The sequence below is a fragment of the Gavialis gangeticus genome, unplaced genomic scaffold, assembly GCF_001723915.1.
Source record: "Gavialis gangeticus isolate Ggan-Ray unplaced genomic scaffold, GavGan_comp1, whole genome shotgun sequence".
In the NCBI taxonomy this organism is placed as follows: Eukaryota; Metazoa; Chordata; order Crocodylia; family Gavialidae; genus Gavialis; species Gavialis gangeticus.
In genome coordinates, this window is record NW_017729006.1 from 46,043,557 (window position 1) to 46,064,280 (window position 20,724).

The 20,724-nt window shown below is 41.2% G+C and overlaps 2 protein-coding genes across 3 annotated transcripts in view; one reads left to right on the forward strand and one right to left on the reverse strand.

Annotated features, from left to right (window-relative positions):
* The window catches only part of STX17 (syntaxin 17), a 69,475-nt gene extending 58,665 nt beyond the window's left edge, over window positions 1-10,810 (forward strand). For both annotated transcript variants that reach the window (XM_019509160.1, XM_019509161.1), the window contains exons 5-8: window positions 3,388-3,506; window positions 3,593-3,643; window positions 9,335-9,421; window positions 10,155-10,810. In XM_019509160.1, the coding sequence (XP_019364705.1) occupies window positions 3,388-3,506; window positions 3,593-3,643; window positions 9,335-9,421; window positions 10,155-10,394 (497 nt within the window). In that variant the 3' untranslated portion in view covers window positions 10,395-10,810. The remainder of the gene's footprint in view (window positions 1-3,387; window positions 3,507-3,592; window positions 3,644-9,334; window positions 9,422-10,154) is intronic.
* Window positions 10,811-16,318: 5,508 nt separating this feature from the next.
* ERP44 (endoplasmic reticulum protein 44) overlaps window positions 16,319-20,724 on the reverse strand; it is a 115,505-nt gene continuing 111,099 nt past the window's right edge. Inside the window, exon 13 of the mRNA XM_019509162.1 lies at window positions 16,319-16,908. Within this exon, the coding sequence (XP_019364707.1) occupies window positions 16,807-16,908 (102 nt within the window). The 3' untranslated portion in view covers window positions 16,319-16,806. The remainder of the gene's footprint in view (window positions 16,909-20,724) is intronic.

Below are 20,724 nucleotides of genomic sequence, written 5' to 3' on the forward strand. Positions count from 1 at the left end.
CCTGTACCCCCCCCACCCAGAATTGTCTGCTTGCAGCAGTTTTCCCTACACGCGGATGCTCCAGCACCACATGGTCCCCTCCTGCATTGCTGGATGGTGGGAGTAGGGGCATGCTGGTACCCCAGGGCCAGGAGAGGGTGGAGAGGGGGGGAGAGAGAGAGAGCAATGAGACAAGCATACAGTGTGTGTCTAGTGAGGCAAGCAGTGTGTGTGTGTGTGTGTGTGTGTGTGTGTGTGTGTGAGTGTGTTTGTAGGGTGAGTGTCACAAGCACCCCCCACCATACACATGCACCCATACCCCCCTCGCACTGCCATACATGCAAACCCCCACACCCCTTCACACAGCCCAGCCACCCTCCCCTCACACACAGCCCCTCACAAACCCCATACCCACCCACACGCCCATATCTACGCACATGCTCCCTCGCCCCATACTGACCTCCCACAAACCCCTCCACACACACCTGCAACCTCCCCCATATACCCACACCCCCCACAAACCTATACCCACTCCCATGTCCCCCACCCCCCAGAGTTTACAAGAGTAAGTCTTCATTTTAAGCTATTGTGTGATCACCTCTGTCCACTACACAAACACCTGTAAATCAGGACAAAAAGATTTTTTGAAATCAAATTAATGAATGTTGTAGAATGTAGATGTTTGATTTTTAGAATATAATTTGATATTTTTCTGGTTCTGAGATGGCAAAACCCCTTGCTGAAAGGAATACTTCCGGGGGCAAGGGGAAGGACCTCTGGTGGCAAAGGTCGGGGGTTAGGGGGTGGGACAAAACTTGGTAAGCAGCCTTCCGCCCAAAATAATTGCCCACCCCTGATGTAGTAGTATTAGGAAAGGTACAGAGAAGGGTAGCCGAGATGATCAGGGATATGAAGCAAGTGCCATACCAGGAGAGAGAAAAGGTTAGGATGTTTTTCTTTGGAAAGGAGAAGGCTGAGAGGGGATATGATGGAGGTCTGTAAGATCATGAAGGGTGTGGGTGAAGTGGATAGGGAACTTCGATTTACCAAATCCCAGAATACTAGATCTAGGGGGCACCCACTGAAATTAGGTTTTAAACTTGTCTCCTAATTTCAAGTTTCTATGAACTATGAAACTATGAATACTAGATCTAGGGGGCACCCACTGAAATTAGGAGACAAGTTTAAAACTAACAAGAGAAAGTACTTTTTTATGCAGAAGCGTAGATAACTTGTGGAACTCATTACAGTTTAAGGTTATAAAGGCAGATAATATAGCCAGGTCCAAAAAGGGACCAGACAATGGATGAAAAGATCCATTAATAGCTAATTCAATGGAATAGTTAGGGATGTTTCCTCTGGCATTTCTAAACCAACGATGGTGGATGTCACTGAAGGTGTAACGGGATAGGTCACTCTACATATACCCTGTTCATATGTTCTCTCTCTAAGCATTGACTACTTCTACTGTTAGAGACAGGACACTGGACCAGATGGACCATTGGTTTGATGGAGTATTGGACTTTGTGTGTTTCTAAGAACTAGATATGCGTCTGTGAAACTTAGATGTGACTCAAAGCTGGTCATATTGTAACTGTGGAGGAGCACTGAAAGAATTAAGAAAACCTTGTGGAGTGAAGAAATAGAAATAGTCTATATTTTAATTGTATGAAATACAAAGTGAGGTACTTATGGATTCCTGACAAGGAGACTGGATAATGGAGCAAGAGAGGAAGCCACCAATATTTTGCAAGTGTTAAAAAGTGCAGTGCAGTTCTGACGGTTGTTAGTGGGGTATTTCAAGTAGAGATGAGTATCAGTGCCACAGTACAAGGTGTTGGTAAGAGCCCTGTTTAAAATGTTGTATATAGTTCTGTTCACTTGTGTTCAAGAAAGTTGAATTTAAACTAGAACAGGACGAAAGAGGAGGGTTCAGGGAATGGAGAACATGTCTTAAGAGAAGAGATTCATAGATTCATAGACATTAGGGCTGGAAGGGACCTTGGAAGATCGAGTCCAGCCCCCTGCCCTAGGGGCAGGAAGTCATCAGGGATCATAGGATCCCAGCAAGATAAACATCAAAATGTGTCTTGAAGATGTTCAAAATAGGTGCAGCAGTCTATTCCAAACCTTGGGGCCTTGGACATGAAGAAGTTCTTCCTTATGTCCAGCCTGAAACGGTCTTGGAGCAGTTTGTGACCGTTTGACCTTGTCATCCCTTGGGGCGCTCTGGTGAACAGATGTTCCCCCAGATCCTGGTGAACACTCCTGATAAACTTGTAGGTAGCCACCAGATCACCCCTGAGCCTGTGCTCTTCCAGGCTGAAGAGTCCCATGGCTCTCAGCCTTTCATCATAAAGTCTGTTTTCCTGACCTCTGATCATGCGCGTGGCTCTCCTCCGCACTCTCTCTCAAGCCTTTTCACATCCTTTTTGAATTGTGGAGCCCAAAACTGGATGCAGTACTCCAGCTGCGGCCTGACCAGTCTTGCATAGAGGGGGAGGATCACCTCCTTGGACCTGCTCGTGATGCATCTGCGGATGCATGACAAGGTGCGGTTAGCCTTCCTGACCACGTCCTCACATTGGTGGCCCATGTTCATCTTGGAATGAGTAATGACTCCAAGATCCTTTTCTGTCTCTGTGCTGACGAGAAGGGAGTTCCCCAGCCTGTAGGTATGCTGCTGGTTCTTCTTCCCCCAGTGCATATTGCTTATATGTAGTATTTGTATTCAGGTATTTGGAACTTTTGTGATTGGGCTGAAAGCAAACTCGGGTTCTTTCTGGGGAGAAAGTTCTTTATTTTGCTTCTTCTGAAGCATTGGCTATTTGGCTGGAGTCTACTGATACTCCTTCTGCTACTTACGAATTTGATTGGAGGGGCATGCTTAATATGCTCAGGGGCACCAGATTTAGGTTAAGGGAGGATTTTTTGCTCCTAGGCTGGCAAGGACCATGCTTTTTTTGTTTTGCTTTGGGATTTTTGTTTGTTTTCTTAGATATCCTTCCTTTGTAGTGCAAGACATGTTTCTCTTCTTAGCATGTATTCATAGAATACATTTCTTGTCATTATTGTGTCAATGTATTGTTAGCACCCTTGGCCCCCCTGTTCCTTACCTATGGCGTGTTGTAGGATTCGGGTTTTTTTCTGTTTTGTTTAATGGTGTGCTTTGTGGCTTTGTTGTGTAAGAGCTGTCAGCATAGATAGTCTTGTGGACTTTTTAGACAACTATTTACCTGCAAATACATGGGACTGGACCCAATGGCCCAAGTTGTTTCTTTCAGTATTCCAATTGCCTGGCTGGAATTAATTCAAACGTGAGCAACATTTGAGATGAAAAACTGCCAATTTTATTCAGCTTATTCTTTAAGTCATGCATTCATAGAAATTATTGTGGTTTTCCCTTAGAACCTTTTTATAACATAGAAGCTGTGGGCAATTCCCAGAGTTTTATCCAGATGCATTCTCCACTCCCTGAAATTCCTCAGGATGAAAATGCTGCTGAATCATGGGAAACATTAGAAGAGGTATGTTGGAATTCATGTATTGCCACTTTATTTTCTCTTTCTTTTAGTAAGTTCATACTAAGCAGCATTTTCTTTTATATTTGTAGGACTTGATTGAACTCAACCAGCTAGTAACTGACTTTTCTCTGCTAGTCCATGTAAGTGTTTAAATCTTATATAAAGAATAGTGGATGGGGGGTTTCACAGGACTGATAAAGGTTATAGGGAAGATTTGTATTACCACTGTAAAGGCAGATTAAGTGGGTACTGTTTGATGGTGTTTCAGTGGCCTAACATGAAATAAGGTGCTACAGTCCAGTTTTTAGGGTTTAGAAGTTGGTATCTATCATGCGTGCCATTGCCATTTTGCCTTTTTTAGCATCTTCAGGAAAGCGGGAATGAATAGAGTCAGAACAGTCCCATTCCTCTTCCCTTGTATCCTCCCCTCCCTCCAAAGCCATTGGGGATGAAGCACTCAGGTAAGGCTAAGAGGGAAGACTGGAGTATTGCCATCAGTAGAAGCGACCCGAATTGAAGTATTAGAGGAGATTGTCTAGGAAATTGATTAACTTAAACAATGGCATATCATCAGGCCTGGATGGTATGCACCAAGAATCCTGGAGGAGCAGAATCCTTGAAATGCAGATCTACCAACTTCAGTGTGTAACGTGTTACTAAATACAGCCTCTGTACTGAGTAAGTGTAAATATACTTGCTGAATAGGTATAAATACCTTCCTTTAAATGGAGGAAGGTAAACAGTGGGGTCCCAAGAGCCTGTCCTGGGGCTTGTTTCATTTAACATTTTTATCAATGCTTGGGAAAGGAAGGTGATTGGGTGGTGGCCAAGTTTGCAATTACACACAGTTATTCAGGATGATTAAAAAAAGTTGATTGTGAAGAATTGTTTGATGGATGATTAAAAAAATAAGTTGATTGTGAAGAGTTGTTGACATGTCTTGTAAAATTGAATAAACAGGCAACAACATGACAGATAGGGCACTTTTACAAGTGCTCCAGGGTTGGGAGGGAGTGGGGAGAGTGCTTTAATTAGAGCAGCTTCGAGAGCCACTCTAATTAAAGCGCCACAGAGTCTTGTGTATCACTATCCCCACACAGGGGCACTTGAACCAAAGCTCATTCAACAAGCTTTTGTTAAAGCACATCCACTGACATTTTGAAGAGCAGGCACACTGATATACAAGACGTGGGAGGCTGCTGGAGCACAGTAATTATCACGCTCCAGCAGACTTGATTAATTGAGTCTGCTCTGACGTGGTGTAATTACAGCGCATTGGAGTAGCCTCTGCGCTTGTGTAAAGGCACCCATAAAGTTTAATTTTGATAAGGGCAAAGTGATACATGCAGAAAAAAATAATGGCAGACAAGGTTTTTTGGGCGAATCTGATATCTTTTATTAGACCAACTTAAATCGTTGGAAAACAATTATTAAGCAAGCTTTCGGGTTCAAAAACCCTTCGTCAGGTTAAGGGAGTTTCTGCAGTTGGTGTGTGCTCTTCCTGGATGGAATGAAAAGTAAAGAAGCCAGAGGCTGGTCTGGTCTGGTATGCATTCAAGACTGGTAGTCAGTGAAAATGTAGATCTACAATGGGAGTACTAGTTTTAATGAGCATTAAAGTGCATTAATGCACATGTAGATGTGCCCACAGTGAAATTATTACAGACCAGATTTAAAACTAATGAAAGGAACTTTTTTTCTCACAGTATATAATTGCAGATGACAATAATTCAACCAGGTTCAAAAAAGGCTTAGACAAATTTATGCAAGATAAATCCATAGGTGGGTATTAAACATGATAGTAAAGCTGCAACCCCAAATTAGGACTTTCTAGGCCCCTGAATGCTAAAAGCTGTAAGGGAAGAGGGGTAAGGGACAGGCCAGTCTACTTAGGTCCTGCAAAAAATATTCTTCCTCTTAGCTTCTGTTGTGTGCCACTGAGATACAGAGTACTGGGCTAAATGTACCCATGGTCTGATCCAGTATGACATCTCTTTTATACTGCATCTCTTCTGTGGATGAATTGAGCATTTCAGAATCTATGATCATATCTAACCCTCTCCTGGGAGTCCTACATGATATGCTTATGGATGTACAGAAATCCTTATGCACAGTGTCAGTACGTTAAAAGTATGTTGAGGAAAGATACAGTCCAAAACTAAACCTAAACTTTTGATCTCAGTTATCTTCCTCGAAAAATCTGTATTTCTACTGTCAGACACTCCACCTTTAGAAATCTAGATATAAAAATCACTTCTGAATTACATACATACATTCTAACAGCATTAGGATCAGAACCTTAAGGTCATTAGGTAAAGAGCAGGACTATGTCCTAACTCATTAAAGCCAAAAGCCTTTGAATCTTCTCTGAACTATTAACAATGCCAGTAGAGAATTTGCTTTGCTTTACTTTTTTGTCTTAGCAGTGACTGCTTAAGAATTTTGTTGTGTTACAACATTACTATGCTGAAAGCCCTCATGAGGTTTTTAGGATAATGGTTTACATTAAATTCTCTAGGTATAAGTTTTATGTTTGAGTCTTACTCTTGTTTTTCAAGCATATTATATTGCAGCAATTAAGAATATTCAATTGCACTAGCCTAAAGGGTACTTGATTGCCTCATTGCAAGATAGCCTGTGCTGCTTAGTGAACAATAGTGGTTATTAATGGTCTTCTTTCTGTGTATCAGCAGCAGCTTCATGCTGCATGTCCTGACTAGTAGCTCTGTTGGTACTCTATTGAGACAATTTTCTGCATACCTAAATTCTTCTTAGTTCAGAGCAGTTACTGTTGGCTGCTCCTTGGTCCTTGATTTACTCAGCACAGAAGTCACTGAATAGCATGACTTCTGTCCAGACTTGTTTCTCAGATTCTCTAGGTCACATACTAATCATCAGAAATATTGGAACATGAGGTGCAACAGGTTCCTTAGCAAGGTCCCTGCCATTTTAAACATTATTTCTAGTTGTGGTAAGAAGGATGAGGGACTCCAGCCAAGGAGACTAGAGTCTTGCAGATGGTTTTTGTCTTGCCAGGACCACAGGGAAGGAACTGCATTCCTCTGCAACATTTTTGAAAGGAGGAAAACTGTGCAAACATTATGCACGCACTCTGTTCTGTCTGTTCTTTATCCCATCTGCATCACAATACATTGCACCAATTTTACTACATACGGGTTTTGGAAGTGATGGAGGGGGAACCAGGGAACTACAGACTGGTCAGACTCACCTCAGTCCCCAGGAAAATCATGGAGCAGGTTCTCAAGGAATCCATTTCTAAGTACCTGGAGGACAAGGTGATCAGGAACAGTCAGCATGCATTCACTAAGGGCACGTCATGCTTGACCAACCTGATTGCTTTCTATGATGAAATAACTGGTTCTGTGGATAGGGGGAAAGCAGTGAATAGGATATACCTTGACTTTAGCAAGGCTTTTGATATGGTCTCCCTCAGCATTCTTGCAAGCAAGCTGAGGAAGTATGGGTTGGATGAATGGATTGTAAGGTGGATAGAAATCGGGCTGGATCATTGGACTCAATGGGTAGTGATCAATGGCTCAATGTGTAGCTTGCAGCTGTTGTCTAGTGGGGTTGATCCCTGGGCTGGTTATGTTCCGTATCTTCATTAACCATCTAGAGGATGGGATGGATTGCACCCCAAGCAAGTCTGCAGATGACACCAAGCTGGAGGGAATAGTAAATACACTGGAGGTTAGGGCTAGGATTCAGCATGACCTAGACAAATTGGAGGACTGGGCCAAAAGGAAATCTTACGAGGTTCAATAAGGAGAAATACCAAGTCCTGCACTTAAGACAGAAGAATCCCACGCACTGCCACAGGCTTGGGACAAACTGGGTAAGCAGCAACTCTGCAGAAAAGGACCTGGAGGTACAGTGAACAATAAGCTGATTATGAGTCAACAGTGTGTCCTTGTTGCCAAGAAGGCTAACAGCATACAGGGCTGTATTAGAAGGATCATTGCCAACAGGTCAAGGGAAGTAATTTTCCCCTCTATTCTGCACTGGTGAGACCACATCTGGAGTACTGTATCCAGTTTTGCCCCCCACCACTCCCACTATAGAAAGGGTATGGACAAGTTGGAGAGAGTGCAGTGGAGGGCAGCAAAAATGGTGAGGGGGCTGAGGCACATGACTTCTGAGGAGAGGCTGAGGGAACTGGGCTTATTTAGTCTGCAGAAGAGAAGACTGAGAAGGGTTTTGCTAGTACCTTCAACTACCTAAAGGTTGGTTATAAGGAGGATGGAGCTAGCAGTTCCCAATCTGTGGTATGGGTATCACCAGTGGTACGCAGACAACCTGTCAGTGGTACGTGTTAACAGATTTATTACAGTTACTTTATATGACAAAAATTTGCTGGTGGTACTTAAGGTTGTATTATTTTAAATTAGTGGTGTGCAGTCTGTCAGAGTTTGGGAACCGCTGACTGTTCACATTGGTGACAGATGGCAGAACAAGGAGCAATGGTCTCGAGTTGCAACAAGGGAGGTTTAGATTGGATATTAGGAAAAAAAATTCTAACTAGTAGTGTGGCACTGGAACAGATTACCTAGAGAGGTGGTAGAGTCTCCATTCTTGGTGGTTTTTAAGACCTAGCTCAACAAAAAGCCCTGGCTGGAATGATCTAGCTGGGGATGGTCCTGCTGCAAGTATGGGGTTGGAGTAGATGCCCTCTTGAGGTCCTTTCCAACCCTGATTTTCTGATTCAAGCCTACACCTCATAGGTGGTCTATAGGTTATTCTGGGCGGGGCCTTTCCACCCATCTTGTTGCAGTTGTTCCTTTATGCAGAAAATAATTCAAGATTCTTTGAGCCTGAAAGGGCACACAAAAGGAAGCCTGATTCTGTAGCCTAGTGGTGGAGTGTTTTTACCTGGCAATGAGAACCCATTTTTTTTGGTCCTTGTTCTTAGGAAAGTTACATGCAGCAATGGGTAAAATAGAGCATCTGTAGTGCCTAGTACTAGGCAGGTGAGAAAGGCATGTGTGTTTGTCAGACACATTTATTACACCAAGTTTGACAAAACTGGGTTTAGTGATTCTTGACTTAGAAAATGTTCTAAATTTAAGAACTGTGCAGAATGAGCATAATCTTAAACAGTGCACTGGCCAGCCCATTATTGTGACAGAATAATGCTAAGGGTCCTCCAGGGGTTTAAAAAGGACAGGAAGGTATCCTATCTCCAAGTACCAGCTGAGGGATTTTGCTCTTCTAAAGTTTAAGGGGGTTTGAAGCAGGAATTAGAATTTTGGAAAAGTGGAAGTGCAAAGATTAGGGTCATATTAAAAAAATTTCCAACATTGTCAGATGGTTATATGTTTATGGTTAAGTTAATATATTACAACCTCATAGATAAAGATGGCAGTTTGGATTTCAGCAAAACTTTTTGTCTAATATAACTTCTGTTGATCTTGTACCTTCACCCTGTAGAAAAAGGAATTGTTTTGAAAATGAAACTCAGCATGAAGCATAAATGCTTGTTTGAATTTTTCCCTAAAATGCAAGTTCATTTATTCACAGAACAATAGATCAAATGAGAGTACACTTTAGTATGCTTTCTTGAACGGTAACAATATGCTGTATAATTTCTTCCCATTTCATGACCTGATAGTTAAATTCCTTTTTTAAGTAACTTTGTAGTTTCAGCATGGCTTATCAGAAGCTATTAATGAACTACCATTAAGGCTGCATGGGTACAGTACGTAGCAGATGAAAGCTGCTGCAGGGCCCTGATTACAGGCATTAAAATGGTGTGTATTGGCTTACTGCTGCTTCTCAGCAGGTAACCTCACTCATAATTCCTTTGCATCTAGTCTCAGCAGGAGAAGATTGACAGAATTGAAGACCATGTCAACAATGCTGCTGTGAATGTTGAAGAGGGAACCAAAAACTTGGGGAAGGTAGGGATCTGCTCCTGCTGGTGAATCAATGGTACTCTGCCTCCCAGCAATCTTCTGTATTAACCCAATTGATCTGCCGTCTTTAATGCTGAGGGAACCAGCAATTAAGGAAATAAGGAAGAAATGACATAGGTAGTAAAAAAAAATAATCAATTTTGCTTGTAATGTTCTGTCACATCCAGTCTACAAGAAAAGAATTTCTCTGCCTAAAGTCTCATTATAAGGTGTTCTGCTGCTGCTTCCAATGGAATACCTGCAAAAACAGGCAGAGTGTTAAATGATTGGCTCATAAGACTCAAATGCGCGTGAAATGAAACTATGATGGTGACACACAATTATGTGATGCTGTACTACCTTTATGTTGCTAAGAGTTACTGATAGCCGACATACGCAATCTTCAGGCATGTTTATGAAAAACCTTCTGGGCACTTTCCAGTTACTACATTTATTTTAATGGCACAGCCCAGCCAGTGGATTCTAGACTGTAAATAAATTCAGCCACTTTGTAAAATAATTTGGTGTTCTGTTGCATAATTGGAACTGTTCAAGTTTGAAGCAGACATGGCATATTCTCTCTCACCTGTAGAATAGTGTATTTAAAAACAATGTAATTTGCAAGGTTTATTTATGTGCTAAAATCTGGATATATTGCCAAGACTAATGAGGGGAAAATGCACATCACCACAGGCATGTATTCTGAATAGATTGTTTTTGTTGTGTTTTTTTTTAACAGGCTGCAAAGTACAAGCTGGCAGCTCTGCCTGTGGCAGGTGCACTCATTGGAGGAGTGGTAGGGGGTCCTATTGGTCTCCTTGCAGGCTTCAAAGTAGCAGGAATTGCAGCTGCACTTGGTGGTGGGATTCTGGGCTTCACAGGTGGAAAATTGATACAAAGAAGAAAACAGAAAGTGATTGAGCAGCTCTCTTCCAGCTGTCCAGACCTTCCTAGTCAGAGCAACAAAAAATCTAACTGAAGTGAGGCTGGGAACAGAAGTAATATCCCCAACAATAATGACAACTTGCAGTCTTTGCTTTGAATATAAATCTGAGTCACATGAATTTGGACAACCATATTGCTGTTTTGGGGGGGGTGACAGAGTTGCTAGAACTTAAGCATTTGAGAGAGTGCCACTGAGACAAGGCAGCGCTGTAGTTTTGAAAGCTGTAAGGACTGCATTTTCATCATAGGCATATGGTGCATTACGGCTGCAGCTGTAATGATGAATGCCAGGTGTTCTGTGCCAAATTCTCCTCTTATTTTCTCTGATGACAGGAGTAGATTTAGTTGAGAGTTTAGAATAAATTTAGGAAAGCCTTGGAGCATTCTCACCAAAGCAGAGAGACACCGTAATGTTTGGAGTGTTTTTTCTAAGTGATTTAAAAAAAAAAAAATGAGTGCACTAGCTTCCAGCCAGCTTCTAAACTTCACAGTTTTGGCTCCAGCAAAATATCAGTTTGGCTGTATCCGCAAACCACCAGGTACTCTGGGATAAGTGGCACTCTATTCAACAGAAGCACAAGTCAGCACAACTTTTTACAGGTTAAGGTTGAAACGTATTGTTGCAGCTGTGGAGACAGCTTCAGTGTCCTCTGCCCGTACTGTCAAGATGGGCTGCCTTTCTAGAGCGCTACACAATCTTTATTTTCTTCTTTTAAAAGCTTATTTTTCCTACCCTTTTCTTATTGTCCTTCTTTAAATCATCTATTGCTTCTTATGAATAAACAGTTTCACTTTCCATCCCTTCCCAAGAAGCCAGTAAAAAAATTGTATAGGAGTGGTTGTGCTAGGGGTGTAGCATTCCATTATGGTCTAATCCCAGCTGGTCTTTAAAGCAGCTGTCTGGGATTGAAATTAAATTCCAAGATTTGGAACACTGACACCCTGCTTATTTAGGTATTGCCTGGCTCATTGTTGGATGCTGATGTCCCTTCTTCCTTTGCACCTTTCTAACATTCTGCCAGCAACAAAACTGCAGTGGAAGAAGTTAAAAACCAGCCATTCATGACATTTGATATTGCTGGAAGAGCAGCAATTTTTCAGTAGTTCTTTATACCTGTTCCACTGATTTAGCAAGAGCATGATGATAATTGGCATCAGTTTCTTTGCCAGGTGAGGTGGTTATAGATTACAAAGGACTGTCATATGGGTAGTCCTGGTGACTGTGCTGTCATTAGCTGATCTGATCAGAAAAAACATTTTGAAAGATGGCCAAGTCTGTTGCAGCGCCCAGGTCATGAACAGCTGGGTATGAGTAAGTCCTGTATACTGTTCCTCAGCTGGCTGTCTCCAGCCATACAGCATAATTATGCTAGTGCTTTCACTCTGTTTTTGCTTACTTCAGCAGATCCAAGCTTTGCTTCACTGGGCAGCTTGGGCCAAGATGTGTCTAGTTCTTAGAATTCAGTCAGCAAAGTTTTCTCTTCAAGGAGCTGGGGCTTGCTGTACCACCTTCACTCTCAGAGGTGTATATGGGTGTAGTTAGCTCTGGCTTGTGCCACTGTCTTCTTGGTGATACCTATTGAGGGATATCTTCCTGGGGGTATCTACTGTGCCTCATTTATCCTGCTTTTGTATTGTCAACTAGAGTCCACTTATGTCTCTGCCTCTTCCATTTTTAAATATAGTATTTTTAATGAGTTTTCAGTTTCACACAGCCCTGGCTCTTCCACACAGTCTAGCTGTGCCCCATCACTCTGCATGAGTTCCAGCACTGCTGCTGCTACTTTCTGGGAAAACACAGGATGCAAAGTTGCTTCTGGAAGATCTCAAATGGTTGGATCTTCTTGAGACCTTTTACAAATAAATATCTAAAAGGTTTTCCTAAATATTGTGTAGTTACATGTTGATGTTCAGTCCTTCATATCTTTAGGGGAGAACTATCACTACATCACTTCACTTAACAATTACTGGAGCTCCATTTTAGTAACCAACAATTGATCAATCTCTGAAAATATTGTCTTCTAATAATGGACTCTGGTTTTGGTGCCTAAATGCATTCTAAGAAACCATTAGCTTCAAGACAAGTTTCCTGTAGTTCTCTCTCATTTGTTTTACTTAAGAGTACAAACCAACTGGAACTGTGTAGATGATGTTGTCTACTTTAAATAAGACTTAGGCTCAGGGAAGCAATATGAATGAAAATGGTGTTCATAAGTAATCATTAAAATGTAAAACTAACAAAACTCCATGTATTAAGCCAAAGTGCCTTTCTCTGTAGAATTACATGGGGTTGAGAGAACCTCCTGAGTTACCTGGCTTATTTGCACGTGCCATGCAAGAAACGTGTTTTTTAAATTGCATCTATTATGACTATACACATTTATAATGAACTCATAACAACCCATAGTAGAGAAGTTTATTTCTTGTGTGATGGCCTTAGCCATTCCACTTTATCTGCCTAAATTTAGAGCGTTCTGAACCAGAAAAACCACTGCTCTCTCTAGGAATTGGAGTAGACATTGAATATATCAACTTCCCTTTACTCTACTAACTTATATGTATTTGAATGACAGCAACCAAGAGAAACTTGCCCAAACTTTTGCAAGTTGGGAATACAGCTATGACAATCCTTATGTATAGAACTGAGGACCTTCTTTTTTTCCCCCCACTAGAATAGTGACTGTAAAGTGGGATACAAAATCAGTTTAATAGATGCCCCCTTAAGAGACATTTAAAGCCACTTTGCTTCTCTCTCACATGGTTGAAAAACCAAAATCCAGTAAAAAAAACTCTACAGTTTCATTTGCATCTGGTATGCATGCAGAAACTTTGTATGCCATTAAAGCCAACACCACTGCTGGAATTGTACGATTCAATTTCAAGTCTGAGGGTTTCTTTTGAACATATGGAAAAATGTGGGCCCCCTTCATCGTTAAACCATTGCTTAAATTGCTACGGACATTATTCAAGTGTCAGAAGTACAAGGTAGACATTTTGTCAGATTAAATAAAGATTTTTTTTTGCCTTCGTTTTTATATGGTTTGTATTTTCTATTTAAAATGTGTTGTTTTCTGTTTTCATCCCAGTAGCTAAATGATCACTACTTTTATGTAAATTAACACCGCATGGATGATTAAATAATTGTATAAAACTAACATTTAAAATAATATTTTATTGAACAAGCAATCATATATGCTATCAATATTCCACTAGTGGAAGTGGCAGGACTGCAAGAGAAATTAACATTCAAATGGATAGATACACCACCTGAAACATCTACAGTATTTGGGATTTGCATAAAGTTTTGTCAGTCTCTCAAAGCCCATTTCAGTGGTAATGTATATGGATGCTGGGTAGGAAAGGGCTAGAATATTAATTTCAAGTTCTGATATAAAACGAGGTTTTGGGATTTGTTTTTGTTTCATTTAAAGTAACCCTCCCCACTATTCTTTTTTTTTTCCTTTTCTTTATACACACCAATGTTTAGCAACTGTTGATCCTTCCAGATCATGGTATATGCATGAGAAGTCACCCAGATCTTTGATGCATATGCCTAGGCAGTAGTTTTGGAGGAGCAGAGGCTGCCCAAACCTTCAATCCCCCCCCTTTGGGCCACTGAAACAGAATCAGAAGGCTAAATTGAGTCCAGGCGCTTGGTGCCTCCATGGCTGTATTTGTATAAGCATCTGAGAATTGAACCCAGGTCTCCTGTGTGACAGATGAGGATTCTACCACTGAAACACAGGGGACTCGCACACCAATGTAGGCAGAGGAAAACAGTGAGAATAGCCAGTAACTAGGGCACTTGGTTCTACATAGAAAACAAAGGTTCAAATGCCTGCTAGCTTTGAATCTCCTTAAAGAGGCACCAGAACCTGAGTTTCCCATGCTCCAGTTGTCTTGCATGCACGGCTATATTTGCTAATTTGGCTGTTTGTATTTCTGTCCCCTTCCCCGTAATTCCATTCTGGACAGAGGCGGACCTCCTGAACAAAGTTTGATCTAAACAGATGTTTTCCATTTTCTGACAAGCTTTCTTTAAACTTCGGAGCCAGTATTAATCTTATGAATAAAGTCCGAAATTGAGATATGTGCACACACTTGTCGGGGGCCTGCTATCACCTCTATACCTGAACGCATGCTGGTCTCTGTATGTTACTGACGCTCAATCACTTTCTTCTTGTTGAAGTCCCCACTACAGATTTATTTTAGTATGGTGCCTAAAAGGAAGGTAGGTGCTTGTTTCATGTACATTATTTCTCTCTCTCCCTGACTGACCTCCACGGGCAAGTTTCATCCTTGTTCGTTTCTGACAAAACACATAATATGTCACAGGCAATTTCTAGACATATTTCAATAAGTAGTGTAAACTCCCTTTGCATCATGAAATAAAATGAAATCAAAACCTGAGAGATTTCTTACAGTGATAGCTACTCTATAGCACAGGGGTCAGCAATGTTTTTGGGCAGAATGTAAAAAACACCCGCAGCTTCAGCTTGCAAGATGTTGGTGTGCCAGGGTGAATGGTGGGGGCACCGCAGCACCACATACCGCATGTTCAGCTGTTCTCCATATTGTAAGGGAGTGGTGGGGGGGAGCTGGCCCCTGGATATCCACTGCTGCAGCCCCAGGATCCCAGGTATGGCTGCTGGGGCCAGCCCAATGCTAGCCCTAGCTGCCCCGCCTCCCACCCTCTGCCCCCCAGTAGCCTGTCGCATGCCAGAGCACCCATGGCATAGGCGTTCCCTGGGGATAACAGCAGCACAAGGTACACCGCTGCTAGTTGCCCTGGTGAAACAAATGTCCATGCATGTCTGAATGTGGCCCTTGGTTTTTTAGGTATAACATAGGCTGGCATGGAACTGTCCACTATCACTATCCCATCACCAAAACGGAATACTTTTTTTGATTACCTACAATTCTTCCTATGTTCAGCTCAAGGTATCATAATGCAGTATGAAGGAGGCTGTTACCTGTGGGGTCCCTGTTTTATTTGCAACAGCAATGTATGGGAATGAGGAAAAAAAAGACAGTTTTACAGTTAAGACAGTTGAATGCTGTCCTGAAGAACACAATTTTATCCCCCACTCTCTGCCAAAATGTTTCTATATAACACTGGACAAGTCCCTAAAAGGTTTTTTTTCCTTTTTTTTTTTTTTTAATGGGTGGTCAGGATTTGCAAATGCCTTGGTTTCCTTGACCAGAAGCCCTGTATTCTGATTAGCTGAAGCATGAAATCAAGGGAAGCCATGTTTTGAACACAAACTGGAAATGGGCATTTTGATAAAACGTAGAGGCCCAAGTCATGGGCCAGGCTTCCACAGTGGTAGATAACAAAAATTAGGTTCACATGGCTTCCAAATGGACACCTAAAATTCATAGGTGGTTTTTCTATTTTAATTTATATGTCAGTACCTCATCTGTAAAATGGACATAATCTGTCTCCCCTCTTCTTCCACATTATGGACTGTCTTAAAAAATTAATCTTTGTGAAGCATTCCTCATACAGTGTTTAGTAGTAGAAAAAAGGTCATGAAGAAATTACTACTGTGTTCAGAGCAGTTTGAATAGCGTGCTGCATAAGACAAAGGCACACGGTGAAAAAAACAAATGATTAAACAACAAATGCTGGATAGTCCCTAAGTGAGCATCATGCCACACAATGAATGCAGAAGGGGTCATATGCAGGCAAAAAAAAGATCTGATGTGGTCTTTAATTACATAGTCTCCACGTATAGGCACAGGGAGGCTAAATTAAGGGTGCATAAATCAGCCTAATTTTATCATACTGGTACTGAGTCAGGCATTGCAACCATAGTATTTTTTAACATTGCTTTGTAGGTATAATGCATTAAGGACTCAAGATCAGAGGAATGTAATGTTGACACCATAAAAATACCAAAGTGGAAAAAAATGGAGATATCTGAACACCTGTTTACAGGAAAGCACACCACAACATTCTGTAAAACTTTAATTTATTCCCTTCCCAAGTATCCAGAATACGCCCTCTTAATTATGAGAAAAATGTGACAATGAAACAGAGTACCAGGATAGCTGTTCACATGAAGAGGAAGAAATAAAAGCACATACTACCAGATTACACAGGAAAAAAATCAGAAGTCCTACTTAGAGAGTGCAAGTTAACAGCATGTCTCTGGCAATGATACCTTCATTTGAATTAGAAAAGTTTTACAGAACCGAGTTAGATCAAAAGTCTAGATGGGTCTCTGATATTTTACTATAGCATTAGGAACAAGCCATTTGAAAGATGCTGTACAGAATGACCCACCAAACAAATGTATTTACAAGCCCAGGGAGCAAAAAAATTATTTTTCAGTTTATCCAAAATAAAAATACACATAGAATTATGAAAATATAGGTTTACTATTTCCACCACACAAGTCAATGCTGCTGCTTGAAAAGGCTTGCAAGATTAGTTCAAGTTTTTAAAGTTCATCTTTTTCCCTCAATAATGTGTACCTATGTTCACTGGGTGCTAACTTCTGGAATGAACTCTCTGGTGGACTGCTTGCTACATCTTGATTTGGCTGAAACAGAACAAAAAGTAAAAAGTTAGTCTTTGGCTTCACTCATAATTAGCTACCGCCTACATCAAGAAAACAACAGGAACAATTAGTCTGCTTAGCTTGGCAATTTACAAAATTTTAGGAATAAATATTTTGGGAATAAAACATCTCTTCCCTGACGTTGCTTATTAGGACAGCATCCATCCACATATATATGACCTAATATATATCCTTTTAACAGCTACCAAACATCACAATGGATAACACATTTATAGCCTTATAAACATGTCCCACCCATGCCTCTGCCTGTTCAGTACATAAGATTTATTATGACAGTAAATAAAAAAATGTTAACTTTGATCTCAAATATCAACATGCACTTGTGAGGGACCCATGCATCAGTAACTGCATGGTTATTTTCCTATGTGGAAGAAGATGGTATTGTGGTGATCTAATTAGTTTTCTCTCATAATATGTAACAGGCAGGAAAGGATTATTTTATAGAGAACTTGTATATGCAGCATCATCCACTAAGCTATATTGCTTCTTGGATAAGAGCTGAGTGATGGGGATGTGTGTTTTGTCCCCAGTTGCACCACATACTGTGCACATACACTCTTGTATAAAATTGGGAAGATGATACCTGAAGCCTTACCCCAAAGAATAGTTATTAACAGTAGATGAGATATAAACACTTAGTTATCTGAACTTAGTTACGGATGTTTAATGTATGGAAGGAGATGACTGAAGACTGGCATCCTGAAAGGGAAAGAAGGAAGAATGTGGAATATGGACCATGTGTGCCCAAGTGTGAAATACATGCTGTGTACCCAGTAGTACCAAGTTTTGTGGCTAGGGTGTTGCACATAAGACTGCTGCCACAAGAAAGAGTACATGTGCACATATTTAATTTCCTAGGTATTGTTTAATGTTTAAGAGGGACAGGAGATTGGGTTGGAAAGATGGTTCTGATAATTGTGTCACAAACACAGCTAGCGATGAAGACTATTAGTATCTTTGTGCATACAATTTTTCAAATCCACAGCTTCATAAAATCATAGTAGCCCATATGAAAGCGTGTTGGCCACCTGTCACTGCACCTGTGTTCAGTTATGAGAAACAGCAGCAGAAACAGGACTGTTCCTTCTGAAATATTTTTATTTCACTGTTGTACCGGGTCCACTTGAGATTACCTACTAATTACTATGCAGGTAGGCAGTATTTAAAAACTAATCACTTGAAAAAGACTGTTGGTAAGTTTTACAGAGGCACACAACCCTAACCTTGTGAACTTCTACACTGAAAAACAACTTTTCTGTAGAGACCAACAGAAGTTTACACATCTGAAGCCAAATAACTCCATCACACACACACACACACTCTCTCTTTCTCTCTCTCTCTGAAATGGCATGTCATGTAAAGACCCACACACATCTATCTACTGTACTTGATATATTTTTAGAGGAAGAATGGAGAGGAGAGTAAGACCATAGCACCAAGCATTGGGGCTATGGCAGACAGGTGGGAGCTAAAAAGGAGCAAAGAGCATTATGGTCCAGTCAAGCTCATCCCCAGACGACTATCCCTGTGGAGGAGCAGTATTCAGCTCATGGCTTGCAAGCAATATTCTACCTGAAAGACCCCCTGATAGCACTCGCAGCCTCAAGAAATTACAATGTTGAAACAGGTTGACAGGAGCAAAGAAAGGTGTCAACCTGCAGTGTTACTAGCTCAGTATGCCTATGAGCCACTGAAGGCTGAGGACTACTGGCAAAGCATTAATTTTTTTGAGTTGTGGGTTGGATTACTAAGCACTAACACCTTTGTTGCTGTAAATTAGAAAAGTGTAAGTGTCAATATACTTAATTAATAATTTCTAATAACTACAATTAACACCCTGAGCAACATCAACCTATATGCCTTAACCACAAAGCTAACATAGACTCCTCCCTCTGTAGAGATAGCTCCTTTCCATTTCATGTCAAGATACAGCCACCTCAAACAAAACCAAACTTCCAACCTTGTGCCTTACGTACAAATGGCTGATCTATTACTACATACATGTGTATGTTATTTATCTGAAGTTAGCAGAGGTGAGTTGCAGCTTTGTGTTTAGCATGATCCACGGGGCTACTGGGCATATATGAACTGGGGCATCTGCATATTGGAAGAAAAAGCAGCTTGCTGTGGTGAGAAGGATCTTCATTTTTGAGATGGAATGTAAGTTGTTACTGGTGACTTCGTTAGTGTTTGGTCATTTCCTTAGCAGGAAATGAACTTAAGTAACCTTACCTGTTAATTAAAAGGGAGAAAAACTAAGAAAATTCAATGGTGATAATCTATATAAATATACTTTCTACATCTATATCGATATATTGATATAGGTGTATATATATATATATATATATATCTACATCTGTATATTTCTATACTAGTGAATTGCCCATCAAGAATGATGGGGAAGGGGAGCTTGCTAACTCTACCCCCCCCACGCCACCACTGCCTCCCAAGAGCAGGGAGGGTGGGGGGGAAGCTTGCCTCACCATCCCCTCCATCCCCCTCTGCCAGCATCCCGTGCCACCGCCATCTCCAAGGAGCAGGGCTGCTGGCCTTGCCCCCCCCGCTCTGTCCCACTGTCATGGTGCCACTCCGCTATGCTGCCGCCTCCTATCCATAATGCTCTTGAAGCACTTGGATTGGTTGTTTCAGTAGCCAGAGTGGTCCAAGAGTGGTACGGACAGACAGACAGACAGACAGACGGACTAAGTCCTTTATTATATTAGAATATATATGCATATATGCTTATTAATATACTTGATTAATATTTACAAATATAGAACTAATGAGTCTGTGAAAGCAGAGTGGCTCATACAAAGTTATATGTATATGCATATACAGCAGCATCTGGTGCATCGCAGTGACGGATAATCACCCAGTATGCAACACTGTCAGGGAGTTTATCTGTAATGAAGCGCTTTGTGGCAAGCTAGCTGAAGTTGGCTAAAATTTCTCTCATCCTGTCTGGGAAGCTGGGTATTATGGGTAATTCCATTGTATACAAGTAAATACCATAAAACCAACCCCATACAGCTGGTTTATGTACAAATATGCACACGAGACCATGGCTTGAATTCATTTTCAGTGCAGCTTCTAGGAAAGTGCAATAATTTTAGCACCAGACTATTTTCTACTGTATTCACTCATGTCCAAAACAAGAATCCGCCCCCCTCCCAATCAACACTTGTGTATTGGCCCAGAGCTTGGCAACTCACCTCTGGCAAGCCAGGGGAGGTGGCAGGGGATGCAAGAGGTGGGAGTCTGGCCCCCTGCTGCTTTCCCTGCCACAGCGGTGGGGGGGGATGAATTTAAGATGACCCTCCCCAAAAATTAGATTCTATGCATGAAAAATGACAATGAATGTATAATTTCCCATGTAGAGAGTCTAATTATTGTGTGTGGTGGGGGGAAGGGGGGTCATCTTAAATTCAAAGTTGTCTTGGAGTCAGGTAAATACTCTATTCTTTTCAATGTCTGACTTTTCAAGTACATATGCTTCCACTTTAATCAACATACTAATAGCAAGAAACTAAGATATGGGATTGGAAATGGAAAAACCAATAGGTTTCATTTACTACTTATTACATCTTGCTTTGACATTTGTAATAGCCATCAAATAAAACTTATTAGCCCCCTGCCCCCCCAAATTGAGCAAAACCACAAGACAATGGTAGACAACAGTTTCAGATGAGCAAATGCTACCTGTCTAAGGGGTGCTCAGAAGGCATCTAAACTGATCTATTTAAGCAGATTTCCCAGAACAAGCTACCACTGTTTTGA